Source organism: Ahaetulla prasina, chromosome 6 (genome assembly GCF_028640845.1).
Source record: "Ahaetulla prasina isolate Xishuangbanna chromosome 6, ASM2864084v1, whole genome shotgun sequence".
NCBI classification, from domain to species: domain Eukaryota; kingdom Metazoa; phylum Chordata; class Lepidosauria; order Squamata; family Colubridae; genus Ahaetulla; species Ahaetulla prasina.
In genome coordinates, this window is record NC_080544.1 from 93,527,630 (window position 1) to 93,555,274 (window position 27,645).

Below are 27,645 nucleotides of genomic sequence, written 5' to 3' on the forward strand. Positions count from 1 at the left end.
ATAGGAAGAAGACAGTTCTATTTTTATGGCAACCTGCAGACTAAAATGCCAGGGGTTTACATGTGTAAGACACAAAAAGGAACTTAGTCCTTTTAGACACTCTTGGTAGCTCTAAAAATGTCCCATCAATGCAGAGTTGTGGAACAAGGAAACAGGTAGAGCCCTTTTATATTAGCCCTTTTATATTATATTATTTATATTTCTCTGATGTTTGTGCTATTAAGGTAATTGCTTTCTCTCAGCACATTTCCATTTCACTGATTCCCAGTGATGATCAATTACATTCTTCAACAGCATGAATCCTCAGGATCACATGAGAAAAATAATAATCCTCGGGAAGCAGAGAAGTGTGGAAGATGGGGCCTTTTACCAAATTGGAAGTGGCATCCCACCAGCTGGTAAGGCGGAACGAATATACATTATGATAGGAATGTACATTTTGCCAAGTGGTCCCAGGCACTACATTTTTCCAGATTAACAGTTGTATTCCTTTCATTATAAATAAACTTTGCTTTTAAGTTATGTCATATATATTATTATATGTGCGATTGTGGTTTCTAACAAAGTAACAAAGTAACAACAACAGAGTTGGAAGGGACCTTGGAGGCCTTCTAGTCCAACCCCCTGCCCAGGCAGGAAACCCTACATCATCTTTTTACAACACGCATGCGGCAAGATGGCGGGGGGTGAATGAGCGGAGGAGAATCAGGGGGTCGTTTTCCCCCTCCAGCCTTCCCCTTCGGATGGTTTGTAGGGTCTGCTCACCCTGTTTCTATTGGGGGTGAGTCTGCCATCTGTTGGGTGAGGGAGGTCCAGTTCGGGAGGCCCGGGGAGTGGCGGCAGAGAAGATGGTCCCGTGGTGTTTAGAGTTTTCTTGCTTGGCTTGGCTTCGGCCCAGCGTGAGTGTGGGTGGAGGCTGCAGCGCCGGCGCCAGGCTCCCTCTTCGCCGGTGAGAGCGGCGGAGTGGGGGTGGCGGCGGTGGTTGCAGCGGCGGTCCCCCCTCCCCCCGGTGTGTCCGGGAGGGGGGACGTCGGGAGGAGCAGCGCCGGAGGGACAGCTGTGGTTCGGCTTGGCCTGGCCTGGTGTGGGTGTGGCCGGCGCCGCCGCCGCCGGGCTCCCCCTCCGCTGGTGAGAGCGGCGGAGTGGGGGGTGTCAGCGGTGGTCGCGGCGACGGTCCCCCCCTCCCGTGAGTCCCGGAGGATGTTTGATGAGAGGGACAGCTGGCTCGGCCTAGATCAGCTCGGCGTGGGCGTGGGCGGCAGCCGCGGCTGCAGCGCTGGGCTCCCTCTCCGCCGGTGAGAGCGGTGGAGTGGGGGTGGCGGCCGTGGCGACGGCCCCCCCTCCCCCCTCCCTCCTCCCCCTGGTGTGTTCTGGGGGGGCCTTGGGAGGAGCAGTGCCAGAGTCGACGGGTTGGCCCTTGGCTGGACTCGGCGTGGGTGGTGGTCGTGGCGGCGGCAGCGGCAGCGGACGCCCCCTCCGCTGGTGAGAGATGGCGGAGAGGGGCGACGATTACAGTGCCGGCTGTCGCGGCACCCCCCCTTCCCCCTGAGTTGGGGGGGGCACCGGGAGGAGCAGTGCCGGAGACATGCTGCAGGTCGGCTGCACGCTGGAGGGCCTGGTGAACCTGGAGACGGAGAATGTGGAGCCTGGTGACCTTGAGCTCTGGGAGAGAACAACGTCGGGCAGTGGATCTGTCACCCAGGACCCTAGGGAGCTGTTAATCATCAACTTTAGCTGGGAAATTTGGTGACCAGTTTGTACCCAGCTCGGGGTGGGTTGGGGCAACAGTCGGCAGTGATTGTGATGGCCCGCTCCGTCGGTGAGAGGGACGGAGTGAGGCGGTAGCGATGGCCATCGTGCCGTCCCCCCCTGGACTGGGCTGGACTACGTCTCTGGTTACCCATTGTCGACTTGCTGGTTCCCTTTTTGTGGACTGTCCGGTGAAATTTCTATCTTCGACCCGGGACTGACGGCAAGAACATTTTGGACCAATGGGTGGCTCCTCTTGTGCCTGGCTGATTGACATCTTTTTGGTCTTCGGTTTGGTTCCTTGATACATCCTTCCCTAGCTGGCAGAACATCCTCGGGGGTTTTCATCTTGATACCCGAACTGTAGAAACTACCTTGGACTGGACGGGGCACGACTCCCCGATCCCTGACTGCTATTTGGTTTTATGATATATTCACCCGCACAACTCTTGGGTCTGCGAGATGCTCCCCTCTCGCGGGCATGGCCCTCTATTTATCAAGGGCCTACCTTAATGACGGGTTCTGGAACCCCGAGAGGTGGCATGCAGAAAAGAGGGGTTTGAGGAGTTTTTTAACTAAATTTTTTAAGGGGCTTTTAGGGAGAGGGAGGGTCAGGGTGGAGGGGAGGGTAGGTGGGTGTGGGAGGGGGCCAGACCTTTCTAGAGCTCACGTTAGGAAGATAGGTTCGAATAATTTAGGTGGGGTGACTGTAGCCCCTGGACAAGAGTATTATTCTATCGGTACGATTTATGGGAGGGGCAGATATGGCGGAAGGAGGGGACCATATCATGTTCATGGAGTGCGCCCACGCTGTTTACAAGCGATTGCGTGCTCCGGTCCCGCTGCCTTTTCCCGTTCCCCGAGTGGTCAGACTCCTCAGGGCCGCGACCTCCGACTGATATTATGCAACGGTAGGTCCGTTATTAACAAGGCCCCCCTCATTTCAGATCTGATACAGGAGGGGGGTGCGGACCTGATGGGCGTTACTGAGACCTGGTTGGGCACGTCGAGATGTGCCCACCGGGTTTCCGTGCATTTCATCAGCCGAGGGTTCAAGGCAGGGGTGGGGGGGTTGCGGTTATTATAAATGAAAGTTTGGATCCGAGGGAGGTCTCTGTCCCGCAGACAGCTGGCTGTGAGTCTCTCTTTGTGCGGTGGGGCCATGGGGTACAGATGGGTTTACTGGTCATGTACCTGGCTCCCTGCCACATGACAGCTGCCCTGCCCGAACTGCTCGACGTGATAGCCGAGGCGGCAGTTGATACCCCCAGGCTTATGGTCATGGGGGATTTCAATCTGCCGTCAGTAGGTGAGTCATCGTCGTCAGCTCGGGAGTTCATGGCCTCCATGGCAGCCTTGGACCTGACCCAGTTAGTGAATGGTCCCACACACACTGGGGGACACTCGCTGGACTTGATTTTTGTCTCGGGACAGTGGCTGAATGATCTGGATGTGGGGGATTTAGTCATTACTACCCTGCCATGGACAGATCATTCTCTCCTTCGCCTGGACTTTCGGACCGCAGACCCTCACCGCAGGGAGACGGAGCCAGTTCGCTGGTTCCGTCCCAGGTGCCTGATGGACCCGAGTAGATTCCTGACGGAGCTTGGGCCATTTCCTGAGGAGCTGGCCCATGGCTCGGCCGAGGAACTCGCCGCCGCCTGGGAAAGGGCGGCGGCGGGGGCTTTGGATCGCGTCGTGCCAATGCGGCCTCTGACCCGGCGCTGCTCTCGACCAGCTCCTTGGTTTACTGAGCAGCTGAGAGAGATGAAGCGCCGGAGAAGACGCCTAGAGAGTGCCTGGAGGGCCAGCCGCTCCGAATCTGACCGAACACTAGTACGGTCACACATTCAGACCTATCTAGTGGCAATAAGGACGGCAAAGCAAGTATACTTGGCCGCCCTTATAGCATCGGCAGATAGCCACCCAGCCGCCTTGTTTAGAGCGACCCGCTCCCTTCTGTTTCAGGGGGCTCGGGAGGACCCCTTGCAAGGTCGGGCTGAGGAATTTGGAAGTTATCTGCACGATAAAATTGCTCAGATCCGGGATGGGTTGGACACGGATTGGGTAGATCCGGACGAGATGACGCGGGCACGTCTTGAGAACATTGTTTGGGCTGAGTTTGATCCTGTGACTCCCGATGACATGGACAGAATACTGGGGAGGTTGAATGCCACCACATGTTTATTGGACCCGTGTCCCTCCTGGTTAGTACTGGCTACCCAGGAGGTTACACGAGGCTGGTTCCAGGGAATTATCAGCGCTTCTCTGAGGAAGGGAGTCTTCCCAGCCGCCTTGAAAGAGGCAGTGGTGAGGCCCCTTCTTAAGAAGCCTTCCCTGGATCCAGCTATTTTAGCTAATTATCGTCCAGTCTCCAACCTTCGCTTTCTGGTGAAGGTTGTAGAGAGTGTGGTGGCTTGGCAACTCCCCCAGTACCTGGAGGAAACTGTTTATCTAGACCCGTGCCAGTCCGGCTTCAGGCCTGGGTACAGCACAGAGACGGCTTTGGTCGCGTTGGTTGATGATCTCTGGAGGGCATGGGACAGAGGTTGTTCCTCTGTTCTTGTCCTGTTAGATCTATCAGCGGCGTTCGATACCATCGACCATGGTATCTTGCTGCGGCAGTTGGAGGGCTTGGGGGTGGGAGGCACCGTTTTATGGTGGTTCTCCTCCTACCTCTCCGACCGCTCGCAGACGGTGTTGACAGGGGGGCAGAGATCGACCCCTAGGCAACTCACTTGTGGGGTGCCGCAGGGGTCGATTCTCTCGCCCCTCTTGTTCAACATCTATATGAAGCCGCTGGGAGAGATCATCCGTGGTTTCGGGGTGAGCTGTCAGCTGTATGCTGACGACACTCAATTGTACATCTCTACCCCGAACCACCCCAACGAAGCCGTTGATGTGATGACTCAGTGTCTTGAGGCCGTTCGGGTCTGGATGGGGACGAACAGGCTCCGACTCAACCCATCCAAGACGGAGTGGCTGTGGATGCCAGCGTCCCGGCACAGTCAGCTTACTCCATCGCTGACTGTGGGGGGCAAATCGTTAGCCCCCAGGGAATCGGTGTGCAATTTAGGCGTTCTCCTGGATGCACGGCTGTCTTTAGAAGACCATTTGACAGCCGTCGCCAGGGGAGCTTTTCATCAAGTTCGCCTGATTCGCCAATTGCGCCCTTTCCTGGACCGGGACGCGTTATGCACGGTCACTCATGCCCTCGTCACTTCCCCTCTGGATTACTGCAATGCTCTCTACATGGGGCTCCCCTTGAGGAGCACCCGGAGGCTCCAACTGGTGCAGAATGCGGCCGCGCGGGGATTGAGGGAGCTCCTCGTAGCTCCCATGTAACACCTCTCCTGCGTAGGCTGCATTGGCTGCCGGTGGTCTTCCGGGTGCGCTTCAAGGTGTTGGTTATCACCTTTAAAGCGCTCCATGGCATTGGACTGGGATATTTACGGGACCGCCTGCTGCCGACAGTTACCTCCCATTGTCCAGTGTGCGCCCACAGGGAGGGTCTTCTTAGGGTGCCGTCGGCTAGTCAATGTCAGCTGGCGGCCCCCAGGGGAAGGGCGTTCTCTGTGGGGGCCCTGGCTTTATGGAATGAGCTGCCGGTGGGACTCCGTCTCCTCCCTGATCTCCGGACCTTTAAGCTCAAGACTTTCTTTTTTCACCAAGCGGGGCTGGCCTGATTGATTTTAGTATGGGGATTTGAGTGGGTTTTTATAGGGTTTTACCTAGGTTTTAGTTTTGATAAATTTTAGCTAATATTTTAATGTTACAGCGATTGAATCAGTTTTTTAAATTTGATAGTGTATTTTAAATTTTTGGGGATTCTTGTCGTTTTATTGGCTGTACACCGCCCTGAGTCTTCGGAGAAGGGCGGTATAAAAAATATGAATAAATAAATCTCAGACAGATGGTTATCCAACATTTTCTTAAAAATTTCCAGTGTTGGAGCATTCACAACTTCTGCAGGCAAGTCGTTCCACTTATTAATTGTTCTAACTGTCAGGAAATTTCTCCTCAGTTCTAAGTTGCTTCTTTCCTTGATCAGTTTCCACCCATTGCTTCTTGTTCTACCCTCAGGTGCTTTGGAGAACAGCCCGACTCCCACTTCTCTGTGACAGCCCCTGAGATATTGGAACACTGCTATCATGTCTCCCCTAGTCCTTCTTTTCATTAAACTAGACATACCCAGTTCCTGCAACCGTTCTTCATATGTTTTAGCCTCCAGTCCCCTAATCATCTTTGTTGCTCTTCTCTGCACTCTTTCTAGAGTCTCAGCATCTTTTTTACATCGTGGCGACCAAAACTGAATGCAGTATTCCAAGTGTGGCCTTACCAAGGCATTATAAAGTGGCACTAACACTTCACGTGATCTTGATTCTATCCCTCTGTTTATGCAGCCCAGAACTGTGTTGGCTTTTTTAGCAGCAGCTGCACACTGCTGGCTCATATCTAAATGGTTGTCCACTAGGACTCCAAGATCCCTCTCACAGGTACTACTATTGAGCAAGGTACCACATATATGGTACCTGTGCATTTTGTTTTTTTGGCCTAAATGTAGAACCTTACTTTTTTCGCTGTTGAATTTCATTTTGTTAGATAGCGCCCAATGTTCAAGTCTGTCAAGATCTTTCTGTAATTTGAGCCTATCTTCTGGAGTGTTGGCTATTCCTGCCAGCTTGGTGTCATCTGCAAATTTGATGAATTCCCCATCTATCCCCTCGTCTAAGTCATTGATGAAGATGTTGAAGAGTACTGGGCCTAAAACAGAGCCTTGGGTTTTCTTTTACTGGACCTATTTGTTGGAATGTTTTTTTTCTTTTCTTCTCGGTTTTTATTGATGTATGCTGCTTATGGTCATACAGTTTTAAAAAAAGATAAAAGTTTTCCCTGACCAGTCATGTCTGGCTTCTTAGCCGAGGGAGCCAGCATTGTTCAAAGACACTTCAATGATCGGGGGGCTGGCACGACTATACACCGAGGTGTATGAAATGCTGTTACATTCCCACCAAAATTATACCTATTTATCTAATTGCATGTAACTGCCAGGTTGGCAGGAGCTGGAGCAAGGATGGGAGCTCACCCCATCACGTAGTACTTGGGTCTCGAATTTCCAACTTTCCAGTCAATAGCCTAGCGTCTTAACCGTTAGGATCCTGTGCTCCCTATGAGTTGGATAGATAGCCTGTAATCCAGGGGTGGGTTCTACTTACCTTTACTACCAGTTCGCAACGGGGCCGTGCATGCAGAACCTTCCTGATGACAGTCAGTGGACGGTCAGTGGCGGTCAGTGGGTGGTTTTACTATCTGTTCTTGCGAACTGGTCCGAACCGGGGGTAACCCACCACTGCTGTAATCCAGTGTTTCTCAACTTTTCCAACTTAAGATGTGTGGACGAACATTTTTGCTAGCTGGGGAATTCTGGGAGTTGAAGTCCACAGTTAAGTTGCCACAGTTGAGAAACCCTGCTCTAATCTAATATGTCAGCTCCAGGATTCAGATCAGGCTTCTTTCTCCAACCTTCATGTCCTAACAGATTTTTTTTTTTAATCATCTCTTTCTCAGCCTCGGATGTGGCAGGATTTGGAATCAAACTTGTTGATTTCAGCTTTGAAAGCTGTCATAAAAACCTCCATCCTGCCTTCTCACCTGTCTGATTTCTTTCAAAAATACAATATACAGCAGACAAAATCAAAAATTATAACATAAAGACAGTTTTATGCAGGAAGAAATAATTTTTAGTTACAGAGGCTGCAAATCATGAAAGCAGTGCTTCCCGAAGCTGGGTAAAATACCCAAATTAGGTAAAAGTGTTTATTTGTTGGGTAATAAAGAATCCAATTACCCATCACAACAGGGACATTGAAATCAGTTTACATATTGCACGATGTACCTGAATATATTCGAAGTCCCCCAAATGTCTATGGAGATTCTCAGTCATCCAGATCATGGTTGTTCCAAAGGTGCTTTTTCAAAAGGCAACTGGACTTTCTGGTTTTTCTTAGAAAATGTTTTGCTGTTCATCCAAGAAGCTTCTTCAGCTCTGACTTGCATATTGCCCACCATCCAGTCAGAGCTGAAGAAGCTTCTGTCAGCTTTGGAAGCCATACTAGGCTGGAAGCTTCCATGCTGCCATTTTATCATGTGTGGGAAAGTAGGAGGGGGGATTTAGTAGAGGGGTTGTCTTCAGACATAATAGCATTCTTCCTGTCGGTCAAGGTCAGGCCGATCCTGCATCTGGAGAAGAAGTGGTCGGAGTGCTGTTTCAAGATGGGACGGATGGCGATTGGAGCATGTGATCGACTGAGGAGTGAGGGGATGGTTTGGGGTTTTTTGATTTACTGAGGGAAAACCTGGACCTCTCAGATTCGGATTTTCCCAGATGTGCCAGTTTACCTATCCTAGTAAATAGAACTTTGAAAGATGCTTGCATCCAAGTTTTTACTTGGAGTGGGGGTTTTTTTCTGGAACGCTGAAAGCTTCTTGGATGAGAAGCGAAATGTCTTCAAAGAAAAACCAGAAAATCCAGTTGTGTCGCTTGAAAAAAGCAACCTTTGGGAGATTTCCCAAAGTGTAAAGTTTCCAAGACAATAATTGATGAAATTACCAGTGGTAATTAGTTGAAATGACATCAAGATAATTTGATGACATTGTTTATATCAGGGGTCTCCAACTTTGGTCCCTTTAAGACTTCAATTTCAGCTTTGCTGGCTGAGGGACTCTGGGAGTTGAAGTCCACAAGTCTTAAAGGGACCAAGGTTGGAGACCCCTGATTTAAATAATGTAGTGCAGGTAGTCCTCGACTTACAACAGTTCATTTAGTGACCGCTCAAAGTTACAATGGCACTGAAAAAAGTGACTTGTTATGACCATTTTTCACAGTTGCGACCCTTGAAGGATCACCATGGACACGTGATCAACATTCCTGGCTTGGCAAACTGGTTCATATTTATGACAGCTGCAGTGTCCCAGGATCATATTTATTTATTTATTTATTTATTATTCGAATTTATATACCGCCCTATCTCCCAAAGGACTCAGGGCGGTTTACAGGCATATAAAACATCAATATCAATATACAAATTAAAATAATCCTTAAAAAACTTATTCTAGCGCCCGAATTATTAAAAATAGAAATATAAATATCAAATATAAATATTAAAATCAATTTAAAACCCCTCTAAATTTAAAAATCTAAGCCAGTCCTGCACAGATGAATAAATGTGTCTTGAGCTCGCGACGGAAGGTTCGAAGGTCAGGAAGTTGACGGAGTCCTGGGGGGAGTTCGTTCCAGAGGGTGGGAGCCCCCACAGAGAAGGCCCTTCCCCTGGGCGTCGCCAACCGACACTGCCTAGCTGACGGCACCCTGAGGAGTCCCTCTCTGTGAGAGCGCACGGGTCGGTGAGAGGTATCTGGTCGCAGTAGGCGGTCCCGTAGATAACCCGGCCCTATGCCATGGGCGCTTTAAAGGTGGTCACCAAAACCTTGAAGCGCACCCGAAGGCCACAGGTAGCCAGTGCAGCCTGCGCAGGATGGGTGTTATCACGGGAGCCACGAGGGCTCCTCTATCACCAGCGCAGCCGCATTCTGAACTAACTGCAGCCTCCGGATGCCCTTCAAGGAAGCCCCATGTAGAGGCGTTGCAGTAATCCAGGCGAGGCGTCACAAGGCGTGGTGACCGTGCAAAGGGCCTCCCGGTCCAGAAAGGCGCAACTGGCGCACCAGGCGAACCTGGTAGAACGCTCTCCTGGAGCGGCCGTCAAATGATCTTCTAGAGACAGCCGTTCATCCAGGAGGACGCTAAGTTGCGCACCCTCTCCATCGGGGCCAATGACTCGCCACCGATGGTCAGTCATGGATTTAGCTGACTGTGCGGGATGCCGGCATCCACAGCCACTCTGTCTTGGAGGATTGAGCTTGAGCCTGTTTCTCCCCATCCAGACCCGTCGGCCTCCAGGCACCGGGACAGCACTTGATAACCGTTGGGGTGGTCCGGTGTGGAAAAGTACAGCTGGGTGTCATCCAGCGTACAGCTGGTACCTCACACGAACCCACTGATGATCTCACCCAGCGGCTTCATGTAGATGTTGAACAGAAGGCGAGAGGATCGATCCCTGCGGCACCCCACAAGTGAGGGGCCTCGGGGCGACCTCTGCCCCTGTCAACACCGACTGCGACCGGTCGGAGAGATAGGAGGAGAACCACCGATAAGCGGTGCCTCCACTCCCAATCCCTCCAACCGGCGCAGCAGGATACCATGGTCGATGGTATCGAAAGCCGCTGAGAGGTCTAATAGGACCAGGGCAGAGGAACAACCCCTATCCCTGGCCCTCCAGAGATCATCCACCAACGCGACCAAAGCCGTCTCCGTGCTGTAACCGGGCGGAAACCGGACTGGAGCAGGTCTAGATAGACAGTTTCATCCAGGTGTAAGGAAACTGATATGCCACCATACTCTCAACAACCTTCGCCGCGGCGGGTTGGAGACCGGACGATAATTACCTAAAACAGCGGGTCAGGAAGGCTTCTTGAGGAGGGCCTCACCACCGCCTCTTTCAAGGCGGCCGGAAAGACACCTCCACCAAAGAAGCGCTCGTAATCGCCTGGAGCCAGCCTCGGGTCACCTCCTGCGTGGCCAGCACCAACCAGGAGGGCAGGTCCAGTAAACATGTGGTGGCATTCAGCCTCCCCAACAACCTGTCCATGTCCTCGGAGCAACAGGGTCAAACTCATCCCATAAAATGTCACCAAGACCACCCTCAGCCGTCTCACCCGTATCACGCAATCTTGGTCCAAACCATCCCGAAGCTGAACGATTTTATCGTATAGATAACCGTTAAACTCCTCAGCACGTCCCTGCAACGGGTCATCCCGCTCCCCCTGGTGTAGGAGGGAGCGGGTCACCCGAAACAGGGCGGCTGGGCGGTTATCTGCCGATGCAATGAGGGAGGAGGCGTAGCTACGCCTCGCTTCCCTCAATGCCACTAGGTAAGTCCTAGTATAGGACTTCACTAGTGTCCGATCAGCTTCTGAACGGCTAGACCTCCAGGAGCTCTCTAGGCGTCTTCTCCGGCGCTTCATCCCTCTCAGCTCCTCGGAGAACCAAGGGGCCGGTTGGGACCTGCGCCGGGTCAGAGGCCGCAAAGGCACGACACGGGCTAAGGCCCCGCGGCCCGTTCCCAGGCCGCAACAAGTTCCTCAACCGAGCCGTGAGCCAGACCCTCAGGAAATGGCCCAAGCTCCGTCCGGAACCCATCCGGGTCCATCAGGCGCCTGGGACGGAACCAACGTATCGGCTCCGCCTCCCTGCGGTGGTGAATGGCGGTCAGAAAGTCTAGGCGAAGAAGAGAGTGATCTGACCATGACAAAGGTTCAATGACTATTTCCTTTAAGTCCAGATCTCTCAACCACTGACCAGAGACAAAAATCAGGTCCAGAGTGCCACCCCCAATGTGAGTAGGGCCATCAACTACTTGGGTCAGGTCCAAGGCCGTCATGGAAGCCATGAACTCCCGAGCTGCCGTCGATGACGAGCCGGAAGATGGCAAGTTAAAGTCCCCCATGACTAAAAGTCTGGGGGTCTCAACTGCCACCCCAGCCAGCACCTCCAGGAGCTCGGGCAGGGCGGCTGTCCCGCAGCAAGGAGCCAGGTGCGTGACCAGCAAGCCCATCTGACACCTATGACCCCACCACACAAAGAGGGATTCACACCCGGCAATCTGAGGTACAGTGGTCTCCCTCGGCTCTAGACTCTCTTTAATAACAACCGCCACCCCACCACCCCTACCCTGGGCCCTCGGCTGATGGAATGCACGGAAACCCGGTGGGCACATCTCGACCAGGGGCACGCCCCCTTCAGTGCCCAACCAGGTCTCCGTAACGCCTATAATATCCGCGGCACCCCCCTGAATCTGATCATGTATTAGGGGGGCCTTATTGGCCACGGACCGTGCGTTGCATAACATCAGACGAAGGCCCAGGCTCTGAGGGTCTTGACCATCCGGGGGACGGGAGAAGGGAGGGGGATCGGGGCGCGCGATCGCCTGCAGACATCGAGCGCGCGCCCCCCCAAAACGATGCGGTCCCCCCCTTCCGCCATATCTGCCCCTCCCACTTACCGTGCAAATGGAACCACCCTCACCAAAGGCGTAATCCCCCTATAACCTCCGAACCCATTACTAAACCGCCACGAGCGCGCAGGACTGGCTCCCACCCGGCGGGCTACTCCCAATACCCGCCCTAACCCTCCCACCCCTCCCGACGGGTTCTCTCCCCTACCGTGAATCCCTCCCCTCCCAACCCTTAAAATCCCCATTAAAACTCCCCTTAAAAAATTTCTTAAAACAACTAATTAAAAAGCCCCTAAGCCTCCTATTTTTAGCATGCCACCTCTCGGGGCTCCAAAGCCCGTCCTCAAGGTGGGCCCTCGATAGTATGGGGGGCCAAACCCGCGAGAGAGGCGTCTCATGAAACAAGAAGGTCAGCCGCCGTGGCGTTCGCATCACCAAGAAAGTCCGGCAGGAGGCCCATCCTGGGCCGGTCAAGATGGTAACAGATGATACAGTGACCACAACCGGTCTGTCAGTCAGTCCTGATGGGAAGCAGTCAATAGTGATCCTCGTGGGGTAGAAAACAAAACCACTCATTCATATGATTTCTTTTTGTGACCTTCTGACAAGCAGATTCAATGGGGAAGCCAGATCCACTTAGTGGATCCAGTTGTAACTTAACAACTGCAGTGATTCACTTAACAACTGTGGGGGGGGTGGGCAAAGGTCGTAAAATGGAGCAAAACTCACTTAACAAATGTCTCATTTAACAAGATAATTTTGGGGCTCCATTGTGGTCATAAGTCCACAATTACGACCACAATTTGTATAATTGTAGTCTCCAAATTGCAACTCTTTGTTCAAAGTGACCGGTCGAAGTTACAATGGTGCTGAAGGAAAGGGCTTATGACCATTCCTCAAAGTTCAATAAAACTTTCAGATAAGAGATTTTAGGGAATGCAGGAAAAAGTTTAGGAAGCACTGCATTAAAGCAACAGGAACCAGCATCATGAATGAGGCCCAGAAGGAAAGTCAGAGCAATGTCCTGCAGAAACCAGAATGAGATCTAACTAACCTCAGCATTTTCCATGAGCCATAATTGCCCCACATGTATAAACAGAGAGACTGGCTTTTAAGCTTCTGATATTGTATCTTATTGCAATGAAAAACATTTGTGAATTCCCGATATGCCCCTTTCGCGACCTGCCTTACTTGGAAGGGCTTACCTCAACCTTGAAAATGTTTCTCTCTTTCCCATTTTATATTAAACAAAACCAGGGCAGAGTTATTTTGAGGGTTTTTTTTTTCTTTCCCACCCTTTCCTTTTTCTCAAGGCTGTGTAATTTTTCTCCAAACCTGCCCACTCAAGGGCACATTCCTCCCTTCCCTATGCCCAAGGTCAACTCTGCATTGCCGTACCAAATGCACGCATTGTTATCACACTGATACTGTGTGATTTGTTTTAGATCTGAGGCAGCAACAAGAGACCCTAATGAGGAGCCAGTTCATGACAGGACACCCACCGCTAATGCACCAGCATGGAATGCAGACAATTCCTTCACAGTTGGAATCTCGGTTTGTGGAAAGGTACTCCAAGCTAACGGATGAAAGAAAAAATATTGTCTGTATATTATAGAGCAGTGGTAGTCAACCTGGTCCCTACTGCCCACTAGTGGGCGTTCCAGCTTTCATGGTGGGCGGTAGGGGTTTTGTCCGATACTGAAGCACTTTCCTTTTTTTTAATTTAATTGACTTTAAAAAAAAATTTCATAGCATCATTTAAAAACATTTTCATTAGGTTTTCATAAAATTCCCCATGACACTTTAAATTTCTGAAAATATACTATTTGTATCAACCGCGCATAAGTTTAGTTCACGTTACATAAGTGAAACTAAATGGCGCTTTAGTGTGACCGCAAACAAAAGAGCCTCGTCCCAGAATAGCTTGCGCATCTCCCCCCACATCACCCAGCTGTAACAGACAACTGGTAGCCAGTACCCACCCCCCCAAACCGAATCCACGATGTGCGAGAGGCATGCGCAGACGACGATACACTTTATAAATCACCAATACTGTGGAACCAGTGGGTGGTTAGAAAATTTTACTACTATCAGAGATACAAAAGTGGGTGGTAGGTATAAAAAGGTTGACTACCCCTGTTATACAGCATGTAGAGCAGAGGTAGGGAATTATGGCCCTTTTATGATTTGTGCACTTCAATTTCCAGAATCCCTGAGCCAGCCATGTTCATGCTGGGAGTTGAAGTCCACAAGTCATAAAAGGGCCATACTTCCCCACCCCTGATGTAGAACAATCTCCTATACTTTAAGACGACACTTCAAGGAGAGCTTTCCTTGAATTCCGTGCGCTCTCACAGAGAGGGACTCCTCAGGGTGCCGTCGGCCAGGCAGTGCCGACTGGCGACACCCAGGGGAAGGGCCTTTTCTGTGGGGGCTCCCACCCTCTGGAACGAGCTTCCCCCAGGACTTCGCCAACTTCCTGACCTTCGAACCTTCCGCCGTGAGCTTAAGACACATTTATTTATTTGCGCAGGACTGGACTAGAATTTTTAAATTTTAAATCTGGTTTTAATGGGGTTTTATTATTTATATTTCTATTTTAAATATTCGGCCTATTTAATAAGTTTTTTAAATTAATGTTTTATTCTGTATATACATATATTTTATTTGGCTGTAAACCGCCCTGAGTCCCTAGGGAGATAGGGCGGTATAAAAGTACGAACAAATAAATAAATAAATAAATAAATAAATAAATAAATAAATTGTGTCCTTCAAATGGATTGGGCAGCAATACAGCCAATTGCCAGCCAACATGTTAAATATATCTGAGTTCAACAGATGTAGTCCTTGATTTATGACCATTTGTTTAACATCTGTGAAGTTATAACAGTGAAATAAAGTGACTTACGACCAGTCTTGCACTTATAATTGTCCCTATGGTGACATGTTCCAAATTTGGGCACTTGGCACCTGGCATGTATTTACATGGGTTGCAGCATCTCAGAGTCATGTGATAGCCATTTGCAACCTTCCCAGGGGACTTCTGACAAACAAAGTCAATGATCAAAGCTGGGTTTGCAAAAAAGGTGGTAAAGCCAGTTGTGATTCACTTAATGACCACATTGTTTAATGATGGAAATTCCCATCCCAGTTGTGGTCATAAGTTGAGAACTACTTGTAAATCTAAGTTCTGATCTAGCGCTTTTTCCACTACAGTCTGTGTTTCTCAACATACTGGCTGGGGAATTCTGGGACTTGAAGTTCACACTTGTTAAACTTGCCAAGGTTGTAAAATACTGTTACAGATACTCTTTACTTCCAGAAAAGGTTACCTATTGGCTCCACAAGTGTTTCTTTCCCTGTGAACAGGAGCCATACATAATTTTCAGATCAATTTGGAATATGGTTCTCATCAGAGGGAGAGGACAAATAAAAGCAGTGGACAGACACACTGTCACAATACAAGCTCCACACCCTTTGGACATGACGTTGCTCACTCAGACCAAAGAGGCAGAATTGACAGCATATGACGTGCTTTCATATTTTGATCCAAACATCTGCACCTTCAGTTGCCTCTGCTCCATTTGGCTGCTTGTTAATTTTTTTTTTCAAATGTAAAGCCACAAATATAGATGTTTTGCCTAAGGCTTTAAAATGGCTAATTGACCTTCATTTCTTAACATGTACATTAAATCCAAATATATTATCAGTTTTTAAGTTCAGGGTCAGAATTACCGGTACTTATGATAGGAATATCTCATGAAAATAGTCAGGTGGGTTTTTTTTATATCTACTACTTTTTGTTTTCAGGATTCTGAGTACTGTGCATTATAGACTGTTTTCTGTCAGACCTGGAAGCCATCTTTCTACCTTTGAGCCTTCAGGCTTCAGGCTTGCCACAAATTCTACTGTGGGAAAATGGGAGGGGGGATTATATAGAGTGAAGACGATATGTAGTCAAAATAAAATTCTTTCTAGAAAGTCAAGGCCGTTGTGATCTGCAGCTGTGCTGAGAAGAATGAGGAGGTATCTTCTGTTCCGGAGGGTACCTGATTGGTTCGTGTGGTGGACATGTGGGTGAAGAGCAAGGACTTGAACTTTCTTTTGGGTAAGGAAAACCCAGAAGCTCTCAGATTTGGGTTTTCCCAGATGTGCCAATATGACATCTCTAATAAAAATTAGCTTTGAGGAACTTCAGGCCTTGGAGTTTGATTTCATTGGGGATGTTACTTGGAATCCTGATATTTATTCCCTTTTACTGATTCATATATAGGAAGTTTCCTTTCTTGAATTTTTTTTCGTACACAGAATTTCACCGTTTGCCCATAAGACACTTTAATTAGCTGTCTTGTTTGCTCTCCTAGACATTTGTTACCTACATCTGAGATCTTGGTACCAGCTGATCTCAGGCAGATTCATGTGGCTTCCACCCTTGGACCTCCCGCCTCACAACTAGCCAACTTCCCAAACATATTATCTAGTTGCGTTTCCCAAGGACCAGGTAAGAAAGAGTGAAATCATAAGTAACTGAGTACGTAAATAGACAGTAGCGGTAGGAAAACTATTGATGTCAAATCACCCCAAGGCCTGATTCAAATTTCTGACTCGATCTGAATCATGATTTTGAAGAGCTGAATTGATTGTGTTAAACTGTAGGGGTGTGCATGGGAAAACTTGCACTGACTTTCTAAATTGATTAACAGCCCCTGATTTGATTTTGTGCATTAAATAGATAGCAATAGCAGTGCTATACTTATAGACTTATACATCACTTCGTAGTGCTTTACAGCCCTCTCCAAGCAGTTTATAGAGTCAGCATATTTCCCCAGTAATCTGGGTCCTCATTTTTACCGACCTCAGAAGGATGGAAGACTGAGTCAATCTTGACCCAGTCAGGATCGAACTCTGGGCAGTGAGCAGGGAGTTAACCTGCAATAATGCATCAAAACCACTACCACCGCCACACAGATGGTAATGTTAGCCTTGCAAGAACTACAAGTAATACATCCAGGAACACTAGCCCCATCTTTGTTGTAAGGTTTTGTTAACAGAATCTTGTGAGACTAAAAGCATTTAGCCCTTCCTTTCCCCTGTAGTCTCTGGAAAAATAGGATCAATCGCTTCTGAAATGTTTCTCACACTTTTCATCCTTCTTTTACACACTAGTTGCCAGATGGCGGCTCACTCTCCTGTCTCCCAGTTTCATTCCCATATACCATTACAGGCTATTTGCTTATTCAAAGAACTAACTAGATCAAATCACTCTGGAATAGAAGCTTTGAATGGAGCCAATATTTGCTATAGTACCTTTTTTTTTTTGCCTAACCAAGCTAAACGAATATAGTTCATACATTTAAAGTTGTACAAAAACTTACAATTCATATACAGATAGTCATCGACTTAACACTTTTTTCAGTGACTGTTCAAAGTTACAAAAAAAAGTGACTTATGTCCAGGAGTGAAATGCTCTGAAGTCTGCTACCGCTTCATTTCGCTACTGGTTTGCTGCTCGCACGCATGTACGGTGTGTGCCAAATGCACGCTTTGTGTGCATGTGCTACCGCACAATGCTGAAAAAGGATTAAGAAGCCTTTTCTAAGGTAAGTAGAACAGCAAGGGGAGGCAACAGCTGTGCCGCCCGATTTAGATTCGCTAGAAAGCAGAATTTCTAGCTTTCTAGCAAATATAAATAGCGTGACACCGCTGATCGTCATAAATACCGGTTCATTTGAACCGGTAGCATTTTTTTTACGACCGGTTCGCCCGAATCAGTCCAAACTGGTAGCATGCTATTGGATAACCATTTGTCTGAAGTGGTGTAGGGTTTCCTGCCTAAGCAGGGGGTTGGACTAGAAGACCTCCAAAGTCCCTTCCAACTCTGTTATTCTGTACTCTATTCATGCAGTCGTGTGACTGCAGGAGGGAACAAGCATAAGAACTTTGGAACCGGGTCATTCCAACTTTGGAACTGGGTCATTCCAACTTTGGAACTGGGTCATAAGTACTCCAGGAGAAAGCCATCAAATCCCTCACCTCTGAATGGTTGCTAAGTAACAGGTCATAAATCGAAGACTACCTGTACTCATTAATTTGGATTTGAATTGGATTTAACTGTAAGATAACACTATGGGCTGCTTCTTTGTTTATGAATACCCTGTTTTCCCCAAAATAAGACCCCTGATCCCCTGATAATAAGCCAATCGGGCTTTTGAGTGCATGGCAATAAGTCCAAGTGCTTATTTCAGGGTTCAAAAAATATAAGACAGGGTCTTATTTTCCGGGAAACATGGTATTAATCCAGTTATAAACAAGTGAATGATTCTAAAAATAATCTTCAATTATGTTCATTCATTCATTCAATTACTAGGATATAGTTTTCTTCAATCAGAATCAATGGAAGCAGTAGCCAAAAGACAAGAATTGATTCAGAAACAAAATATTGCCAGGTAAAATGAACTAAATCACAATTATTAGAATTTACATGCTAAGTCATAATTTATGGTTTATCACCTAGCTTGTTGTTTGTACGAATGTTTACATCAGCAGTTGACTCAGTTAGCCCTGATTGAACAAATCATTTTTAGAATATCAGATTTTTTATAGGTCAACTAGTTACTGTCATTCAAACTGTGGTTATATGGATGGTATTACTATTTAAATTATAGGCAAACTTTCTATATTTTCATCTTTGTCCATTAGCTACTAATATAAATCTATCACTTGCAGCTTTATATAGATTTTGTTAATATGATTATTGTAGCACATATCTCAGGAGGCACCAACATCTAGTGCTTTGTCTGGACTCTTAAACTAGCCTGGATTACTATTTGGATGGGAGATCACCAAGAATTTCTAGAACCAGAGGCAAAAAAAAATCAAAACATAAAATACAAATTAGATGGACATGACTTTATAGATGACCTCAAGGACCTTGGAATACTCATTTCTAAAGATCTAAGTGCCAGAGCCCCCTGTAACAACATTGCCAAAAAGGCACTAAGAGTTTTTAACCTAATCTTGTGTAGCTTCTTCTCTGGTAATATTGTACTACTAACTAGAGCATACAGAACATTTGCTAGACCAATCCTTGAATATAGCTCATCTGTCTGGAACCCGCACTGCGTATCGGACATAAATACAATCGAGAGAGTCCAGAGATATTTCACGAGAAGAGTCCTCCACTCCTCTGCTCACAATAAAATACCTCATGCCACCAGACTCTAAATGTTGGGCTTAGACAATTTAGAATTACACAGACTTCAATCTGACCTAAGCATAGTACATAAAATTATCTACCACAATGTCCTACCTGTCAATGACTACTTCAGCTTCAACCACAACAATACACAAGCAAATAATAGATACAAACTCAAGGTAAACCGCTCCAAACTCGATTGCAGAAAATACAACTTCAGTAACAGAATGATCAATGCCTGGAATGCACTACCTGACTGTAGTTTCTTCCCCAAACCCCCAAAACTTTAAGCTTAAACAGTCTACTGTTGACTTCACCCCATTCCTAAGAGGTCTGTGAGGGGCATGCATAGATGGACCCACGTGCCTACCATCCCTGTAGGCACAAAAAGGAAAAAACATTCCTTTTTTTTACTTACTCTTTTCATGTATCCAAATAATGTTTGTACTTTTACCTGTTATCTTATATGTGATTTATTATCAGTGGAGTAATAAAGTCCTTTGACTGAAAAAGTTTCAACACTTTATAATCTCAACTGTAGGTCTTCAAGGACTGAAATGATGTTTTTTTAATTTAAAGTAGAAGATGCCACAAAATATCGGGGGCAGGTGGGTGGGATTTTGCCTTTTAAATCACATAGTCTTGCGCTGCTCTACAATGCCTTATGTTCCAAACTTTATATATTGCAACCTATTGGTAGATAAAGATTGCATTTCCAGTTATGGTGTAATGCTTATGACCCTTACTTAGGATGGAAATGAGTGCCATGTTTCAGCAAAAAGAACTCGAAAAAGCTCAGCGAAAAAGTCTTCTAAAACTCAGGGGCTTTTTCCCTTACCCTGATGTCCCAGCTCGCTCTGCTAGTTTTCAAGAAAGACACTACATTCCTGAAGGCCACCTCTCCAATGACCTGTATGTCCATCAGGCCACCTTCAATGAACTTCAGAGGAATGCCATGTTCATGGGCACAAGCTCCTATCCACCTCTCGCCATGCTTCAAAGGGAACGGGTCCGTCGACCAAGCAGAAGAGCTGGGATTCGCAAAGCTTCTCGCTACCAGTTCAATCATGGAAAGAACCAGCCGGTGGACAGGGACATGGATCTGGCTTCAGTGACTCTCAGTGAAGAAAACGAGGATAAAAAAGAAACCAAAGTGGAAATGCCAAGCAAGCCTGCAGAAACACAACAAGAAGTCCATGGAGAACCATTAGCAGCTGTCACCAAAAATGAAAAGGAACGTGAAGGTGGCTTGCGAAAGAACTTGTGTAATCACAAAATATCCAGTGAAGCAACTGACGGCCACAATGGAAATGAGAAAGATCCTCATAATTCTTGCTTGGTCTTCAATGAAAAGCATGCAGATCCATCAAAAATCACATTCTCTGCTCTGACAAGTAGCTTCTCCATGCTCAATCAACCACCATTATCCTTTGGTAAGTACTGGTAATGGGACATGCAGGACAGGGTAGTAAAATTTGTTACTACCGGTTCTGTGGGCATGGCTTGGTGGGGGGGTAATGTGACTGGGTGGGCGTGGGCAACTTTTTTTTTTAACTTTTAAAAGCATTTTTTTCTACAACCTCTTTGGTCAAAGAGGTTTTAAAAGCCTCTGACGATCCCAGCTGAGCTGATGGCTTTTTTTTTTTACTTTTAAAAGCATTTTGTCTTTGGCCAAAAAAATGCTTTTAAAAGTAAAAAAAAGCCTCTGATGATCGCGTGGCTCAGCTGAGCATGGGGGGTCAAGGATTTTTGCTACCAGTTCTCTGAACCACCCACCACCATTGCTACCAGATCGGGCAATCCGGTCAGAACCAGGAGCATTTCACCCCTGATGCAGGAGGATATCATGTCCCTCCAGATATTGCTAGACTATGAGCCAAATGGTCCCAGGTGGAAGGATACTAGGAATTATTGAAAGCATCACCTGGAGAACCACAGCTTCTCCATGTCTGCCGTACAATATGGCATGAAAGCCAAGTTATATATTTTATGGAAACTTTGTATGGTGATCATAAATGAACACATTCTATTTGCAAAGAACCCTTAGGACCGTAAAGCAGAGAAAAAATATTGGAGAGGACAAGGTTTAAAACCCTTTTCTAGCGCAGATCAACTTTTCACTGTGATCCAGCTTCATGAAGGGAAGCAATATTAGGATTTTACAGAACTCAAGTTTTGTTGTGTCTCCTCCGATCTCACCACAGCCGGGGCCTTCTTATCTGCTTCCGAACACGGAGGAATGTCCTAGTATGCCTCCCGGCCCCAGCCCTAGCTCCATGCCCAGGCAAACGGAGCAACTAGACCCCGACCCCTCCTCCACAGCATGTGAGCCTGAGGGAGGTCAATTGCCAACAGCTGCAGACTGGAGTGACCCTCGCGTCAGAAGACTTGATAGACGGAGGCAATAGAAGGAAGGGAGGGGCAGGCCTGGATAAGTGCTGAGTCATAGAGCCACACCCCATGGCCTATATAAAGGACCTGCTTTCTGGCATTCTCTGAGTCAGGCAAAGTCTAAACATATCTTGCTGAAGTCACTTTCTGGTCTCCTGCCTGCCCTGAGGACTTTGCTAGGACTTTGGCAGAGCTGCAGAGGCACGCCTGATTCGGATTTCCCTGACCCGGCCGTCAGCAGAGGAGTGGGACACGACAGGTTTAGTACTGTATACCAGAGGGGTCACTGACCCCTGGTCCACGAACCAACACTGGTCGCGACATGCCAGAAACTGGTCTGCACACACAAGCGAAGCTCCATCCAAGGAATGCAGGCAGCCCACGAAACCATGACCCCTCTGGTCCGTGGAAAAACCTCTCTCCACGGAACTGGTCCCTGGTGCCCAAAAGGTTGGGGGGTCGCTGCTGTGTACTACAATGAATCCTCCACATGGAACCATTCATATAGCAACCATTTGAAGTTGCAACAGTATTTTTTTTTAAAAGTGACTTAAGACGGATTGTTGCACTTATGACCGTCACAACAACCTCATGGTCCTGTGATCAAGATTTGGATCCTTGAGCATGTATTTACAATAGTTGCAGCATCCCAGGGTCATGTGATAGTCATGCGCCACCTTGATCTAGCTGTATCTAATCTGGCCTCCTCTATGTAAGGTAGATTCAATATTTTGTCATTAGTTCAGAATGTTCTCTGACTTCTTTGCTAGTCACTAAAAATAAAAACTGATTCCCCCCCCCATTCTCTTAGCCCCTCCCAGACTAATTTTAAATGGGGAAGAAATTTCATCTGCTGAAGATATTCGCAAATGGACTGTTGAAGATGTGTACAGTTTTATCAACAATCTCCCAGGATGCTCTGAGTATGCTCAGGTAATCATAAATATTAAACAACTGCAAAATGCTGAGGAAAGAGTTCCTTATATTTAACCTAATTTAAATAACATTCTAATTCCATTTTACCATTCTTTATTACTGTAATGGCGAACCTACGGCAAGCGTGCCACAGCTGGCACAGAGAGCCCTCTCTGTGGGCACATGAGCCGTCGCCCAGCTCAGCTCCACCATGCATGCACGCGCGTGCCTCCCGCCAGCCAGCTGATTTTTTGGGATGTGCAGGGGTGGGGCATGTGTGGGAGACATGCACACATACACAGGAGTGTTCATGCATGCATGGGGGTGGGGGGCAGCATGCCCCCACATGGCCTGTTTTTGGGTCCAGGAGGCTGTAGGGAGGCCTGCTAGGCCAAAAACAGGGGGCGGGGGGGTCATGTGCGCATGCACAGGGGCAGGGGGAGCGGGGGGGGTCAAGTGCACATGCGCAGGGGAGTGTGCATTGCATTATGGGTGCCGGAACGCATGCACACTGTCACCCACCTACACACACGCTTTCGACACACAACGAGAAAAAGGTTAGCCATCACTGCTTTATTACATATATTTTGGGTGTGTTGCTGCTTTTAGGTGCTCATATACCAGTACATTATATTACAAACATTGTTATTATTATGTAATGCCATGCTGTATTTGTCTATTCTTAATGCTGTCTTAATATTGTACTAAGTATTGTGTGAAGGTGTTGTTCAACACCTTCATACGGTGGAGGTGTTCAAAAACAGACTAAAAAGCCATTTATCCGGAATGATATAGGTCAGGAAATCCTACTTGAGCAGTGGGATTGGACTAGAAGACCTCCAGGGTCCCTTCTAACCCTATTATTCTGTGTTGTTGTTTTTTTATGAAGCACAGTGTATATGAAATCCACTCAAAGCTGGCCATGGAGACAGAAAGATTTAAACTAACAGAGCATATGGAAAAATAGCAAAAGGAAAAGGTTCTAGCAAGAGACAACAAAACACGATTTTCAAATACAAAGTATTTTTCAAAATAAAAGACTGTTCCTATATGAAGTGCCAGGGAAGTGGGAATAACCAAGTCTGGTTGAAAGTGATAAAAATGTGGGGAAATTGTACTAAGGAGAGATCACATAGACTGAAGGTGTTGCATGAGATAGCCATCTCACCTTGATTCTTCTGGAATCCAACCTAGTCAGTCTGGGGTAGAACGATATGGATGAAAGTAAGTACTTTTGCAAGTGACTCTTTTAGTTCAGAAAATTAACAATAAGACACTGTAAATCAGCATTTGGATATACAGTATGTGCCTCAAGTGTCAGGCCCAGCCAAAGAAGACAAAGAACACATTCAAAGTTCACTTTTTTATTTGCTTGCACCAAGAGACAGAATCTTGCCAGACTATATTACTCTAACCCTAACAGACACACTCAGGGAGATTCTAGGGCAGTGATGGCTTTTTGCTGTCGAATGCCAAAAGCAGAGGCAGGGTGGGTGGGCGGTCATGCACGCATGTGTCCACACCCATAATTCAATGTGCCCCATCCCCTAGGCGCTGCGCACGTGACCCCCCGCACTCCCTCTGTTTGTGGCACACGATGGCACAGTGGGCCCGTTAGGCCCGTTTTTCACACTCCACAGGCTCTAGAGGCTTTCTTGGAGCTTGGGGAGGGTGACAACAGCTTTCCCCACCCACCCGGAGGCCCTCCGGAGGCCAGAAACGGCCTGTTTCCAAACTTCCGGTAGGCCCAGAAGGCCCGAAAATCAGCTGCCCGGCGCACGCATACGCACCGAAGCTAAGCTAGGACAACAATTGTGTGCCCACCAATATGGCTCCACGTGCTACCTGTGGCACGCGTGCCATAGGTTCGCCATCATGGTTCTAAGGAGTGGCTGTCCTAAATCTCTTCCTCTTTCTTCTGATCCAATTCTGGGTTCTGTTGTCCCTTGTTTCTCCCCCTCTTTCTTTGGCATGGGCTCCCTCCTTCCTGGGAAACTGTCATTTCACTGTAATCCATGATACTGCCCCGCCCTTTGAAGACACATTCCATCACATTAAATCTCTGCCGAAATAAGTACAGGTAGTCCACGACTTACAACAGCTCGCTTAATGATCATTCGACGTTACAACAGCACTGAAAAAAAGTGACTTATGACCATTTTTTACACTTATGACCATTGCAGCATCCCCTCGGTCACGTTATTTACATTTGGATGCTTGACACCTGACTCACATTTATGACAGCTGCAGTGTCCTGAGGTCATGCGATCACCTTTTGTGACCTTCTGCCAAGCAAAGTCAATGGGGAAACCAGGTTCACTTAATAACTGTGTTCCTAATTTAAAAACTGCAATGATTCTCTGAGCAACAGTGGCACGAAAAGTCATAAAATGGGGCAAAACTTAGTTAATGGTGGATGACCTCTGGAGGGCCAGGGATAGGGGTTGTTCCTCTGCCCTGGTCCTGCTGGATCTTTCATCGGCTTTTGATACCATCGACCATGGTATCCTGCTGCGCCGGCTGGAGAGATTGGGAGTGGGAGGCACCGTTTATCGGTGGTTCTCCTCCTATCTCTCTGACCGGACGCAGACGGTGTTGACAGGGGGGCAGAGATCGACCGCGAGGCGCCTTACTTGTGGGGTGCCTCAGGGGTCGATTCTCTCGCCTCTCCTGTTCAACATCTACATGAAGCCGTTGTGCGAGGTCATCAGTGGCTTCGGGGTGAGTTATCAGCTGTACGCTGATGACACTCAGCTGTACTTTTCCACCCCGGGCCACCCCAACGAAGCTGTTGAACTGCTGTCTCGTTGCCTGGAGGCCGTACGGGTCTGGATGGGGAGAAACAGACTCAGACTCAATCCATCCAAGACGGAGTGGCTGTGGATGCCGGCACCCCGGTACAGTCAGCTGCAACCGCAGCTGTCTGTTGGGGGCGAGTCACTGGCCCCAACAGAGAGGGTACGCAACTTGGGTGTTCTCCTGGATGGACGGCTGTCGTTTGAAGATCATTTGGCGGCCGTCTCCAGGAGAGCTTTTTACCAGGTTCGCCTGGTCCGCCAGTTGCGTCCCTTTCTGGACCGGGATGCCTTATGCACGGTCACTCATGCTCTCGTCACTTCCCGCCTGGATTATTGCAATGCTCTCTACATGGGGCTACCCCTGAAGTGCACTCGGAGACTCCAGTTAGTCAGAATGCAGCTGCGGGTGATCGAGGAGCTCCTCGTTGCTCCCGGTAACACCGCTCCTGCGCAGTTTGCACTGGCTACCTGTGGTCTTCGGTGCGCTTCAAGGTTTTGGTTACCACTTTTAAAGCGCTCCATGGCTTAGGGCCCGGGTACTTACGGGACCGCCTGCTGTTACCTTATGCCTCCCATCGACCCGTACGCTCTCACAGAGAGGGTCTCCTCAGGGTGCCGTCCGCCAAGCAATGCCGGCTGGCGGCCCCCAGGGGGAGGGCCTTCTCTGTTGGAGCACCTACGCTCTGGAACGACCTTCCCCCCAGTTTGCGCCAAATATCTGACCTTCGGGCCTTTCGCCGGGAATTAAAAACTCATTTATTTATTCAAGCGGGATTGGACTGATTTCTTAAATTCTAAATTTTAAAGTTTTAATTCTTTGTAATTTTATATGGGGTATTTTAGGTTAGGTCAATTTGACGGTTTTAATTCGGCCATTGTGGAATAGGTATTTTAAATTGATATTTTAACTTTGTATACTTGCTGTTTTTATCTTTGGCTGTACACCGCCCTGAGTCCTTCGGGAGAAGGGCGGTATAAAAATTTAAATAAAATAAATAAATAAAATAAAATAAACAAATTTTTCACTTAGCAACATAAATTTTGGGCTCAATTGTGATTGTACATTGAGGACTACCCATACAAGAAATAGCATTCAGTAGATCCTGCACAAAGCAGAGTTCAACCAGTAACCTGTAAGGTTATTTTCAGCTCTATGGTGTCATGACTCTAAGACAGTGGTCTCCAACCTTGGCAACTTTAAGACTTGTGGATTTCAACTCCCAGAATTCCTCAGCCAGCTTTGCTGTCTGAGATATTGTGGGAGTTGAAGTCCACAAGTCTTAAAGTTGCCAAGGTTGTAGAGCTCTGTTCTAAGACTTTCAGGAGCCTTTGTATGACCCTGCAACATAATGCTTGTTGTTTCAATGACAATATTTATTTCTTTGTTTTTAAAGGTATTTAAAGATCATGTCATTGATGGAGAAACCTTACCGCTGCTTACAGAAGAACATCTTTTAGACATGATGGGATTAAAACTTGGGCCTGCTTTAAAGATTCAGTCACAGGTAAAGTCCATAGATCTTCTGAAATTCCAGACACTGAGCAAACAAAAACCACAGCACTTTCAAATATATCTTAATTTTCACTAACTTTTTATATGGGTTTTATTAAAAGCTAGCTTCAGCTTGCTTTTGTTATATGGTACAGGTAGTTCTTGGCTTAAAACCATAATTGAGCCTGGAATTATAATAAAAAATCATGCTGGTCATTGAGTCATCGCTTAGCTAACCTGATTTTACGACTTTTTTGTAGCAGTCATCAAGTGAATGTAATGATGGTGGCAGTCATTAAACAAACCCATTGTCTGCAATGGACATTTTTTTGATGGAAAGGGGAAGTAAATGTCTCTTTTAACGGTTGTTAAAAGAATCATTGTAGTTGTTCAGTTAGTAACATGGTTGTAATGGCTTCCCCATTGACTTTGTTTGTCAGAAGGTCATAAAAGATGATCACACGACCTCAAGGACCCTGCATCTGTCATACATATGAGTCAGTTACCAAGCATCCAAATTTTGATCATATGACCTTAGGGATGCTGCAGTGGTTAAGTGTGAAAAATGGCCATAAATCATTTTTTTCAATGCTGCTGTAACTTTGAATGAATTGTTGTAAGCCAAGGCCTGTAAATTGCAGCAGTGTTTTCTTTGTGTTAGTTAAATTCACAAGCAATAGGAAGGCCATCATCTTAAAGTAGCTCCTATATGTGGTGGCATAATGCCAATATGCTACAAACATTTCTTAATGATAGGAAGCCGGGATGACAAACAATTAGAGCAGCGATCCAATCACTATTCTCAAAGGACAATTCTTCCATGTTATTCTTCATTAGCCGACTTCATGGATTCCACGTATTAAATGTTGCACAGAATCATTTCTTTCATTATTACTACACAGTAAAGAGGATAATCATGATACTATGATAAAGACTCGGTAAGGGGCATTGAATAGTAAAAAGCCCCTTCCATATTCAGTGTTTTGCTTATTTTGAATTTGTAAACAACTGTATATTAAAAATAATAACTGC

At 47.2% G+C, this 27,645-nt stretch overlaps 1 protein-coding gene across 1 annotated transcript; it reads left to right on the forward strand.

The window, feature by feature from the left end:
* Nucleotides 1-295: 295 nt before the first annotated feature.
* Nucleotides 296-27,426, forward strand: SAMD7 (sterile alpha motif domain containing 7). The gene is made up of 7 exons (XM_058189146.1): nt 296-398; nt 13,268-13,388; nt 16,187-16,323; nt 18,190-18,268; nt 19,768-20,450; nt 22,220-22,341; nt 26,516-27,426. Exons 1-7 carry the CDS (start codon nt 296-298, stop codon nt 26,708-26,710), a joined length of 1,440 nt encoding a protein of 479 aa, XP_058045129.1. The 3' UTR covers nt 26,711-27,426.
* The last annotated feature ends 219 nt before the right edge of the window (nt 27,427-27,645 follow it).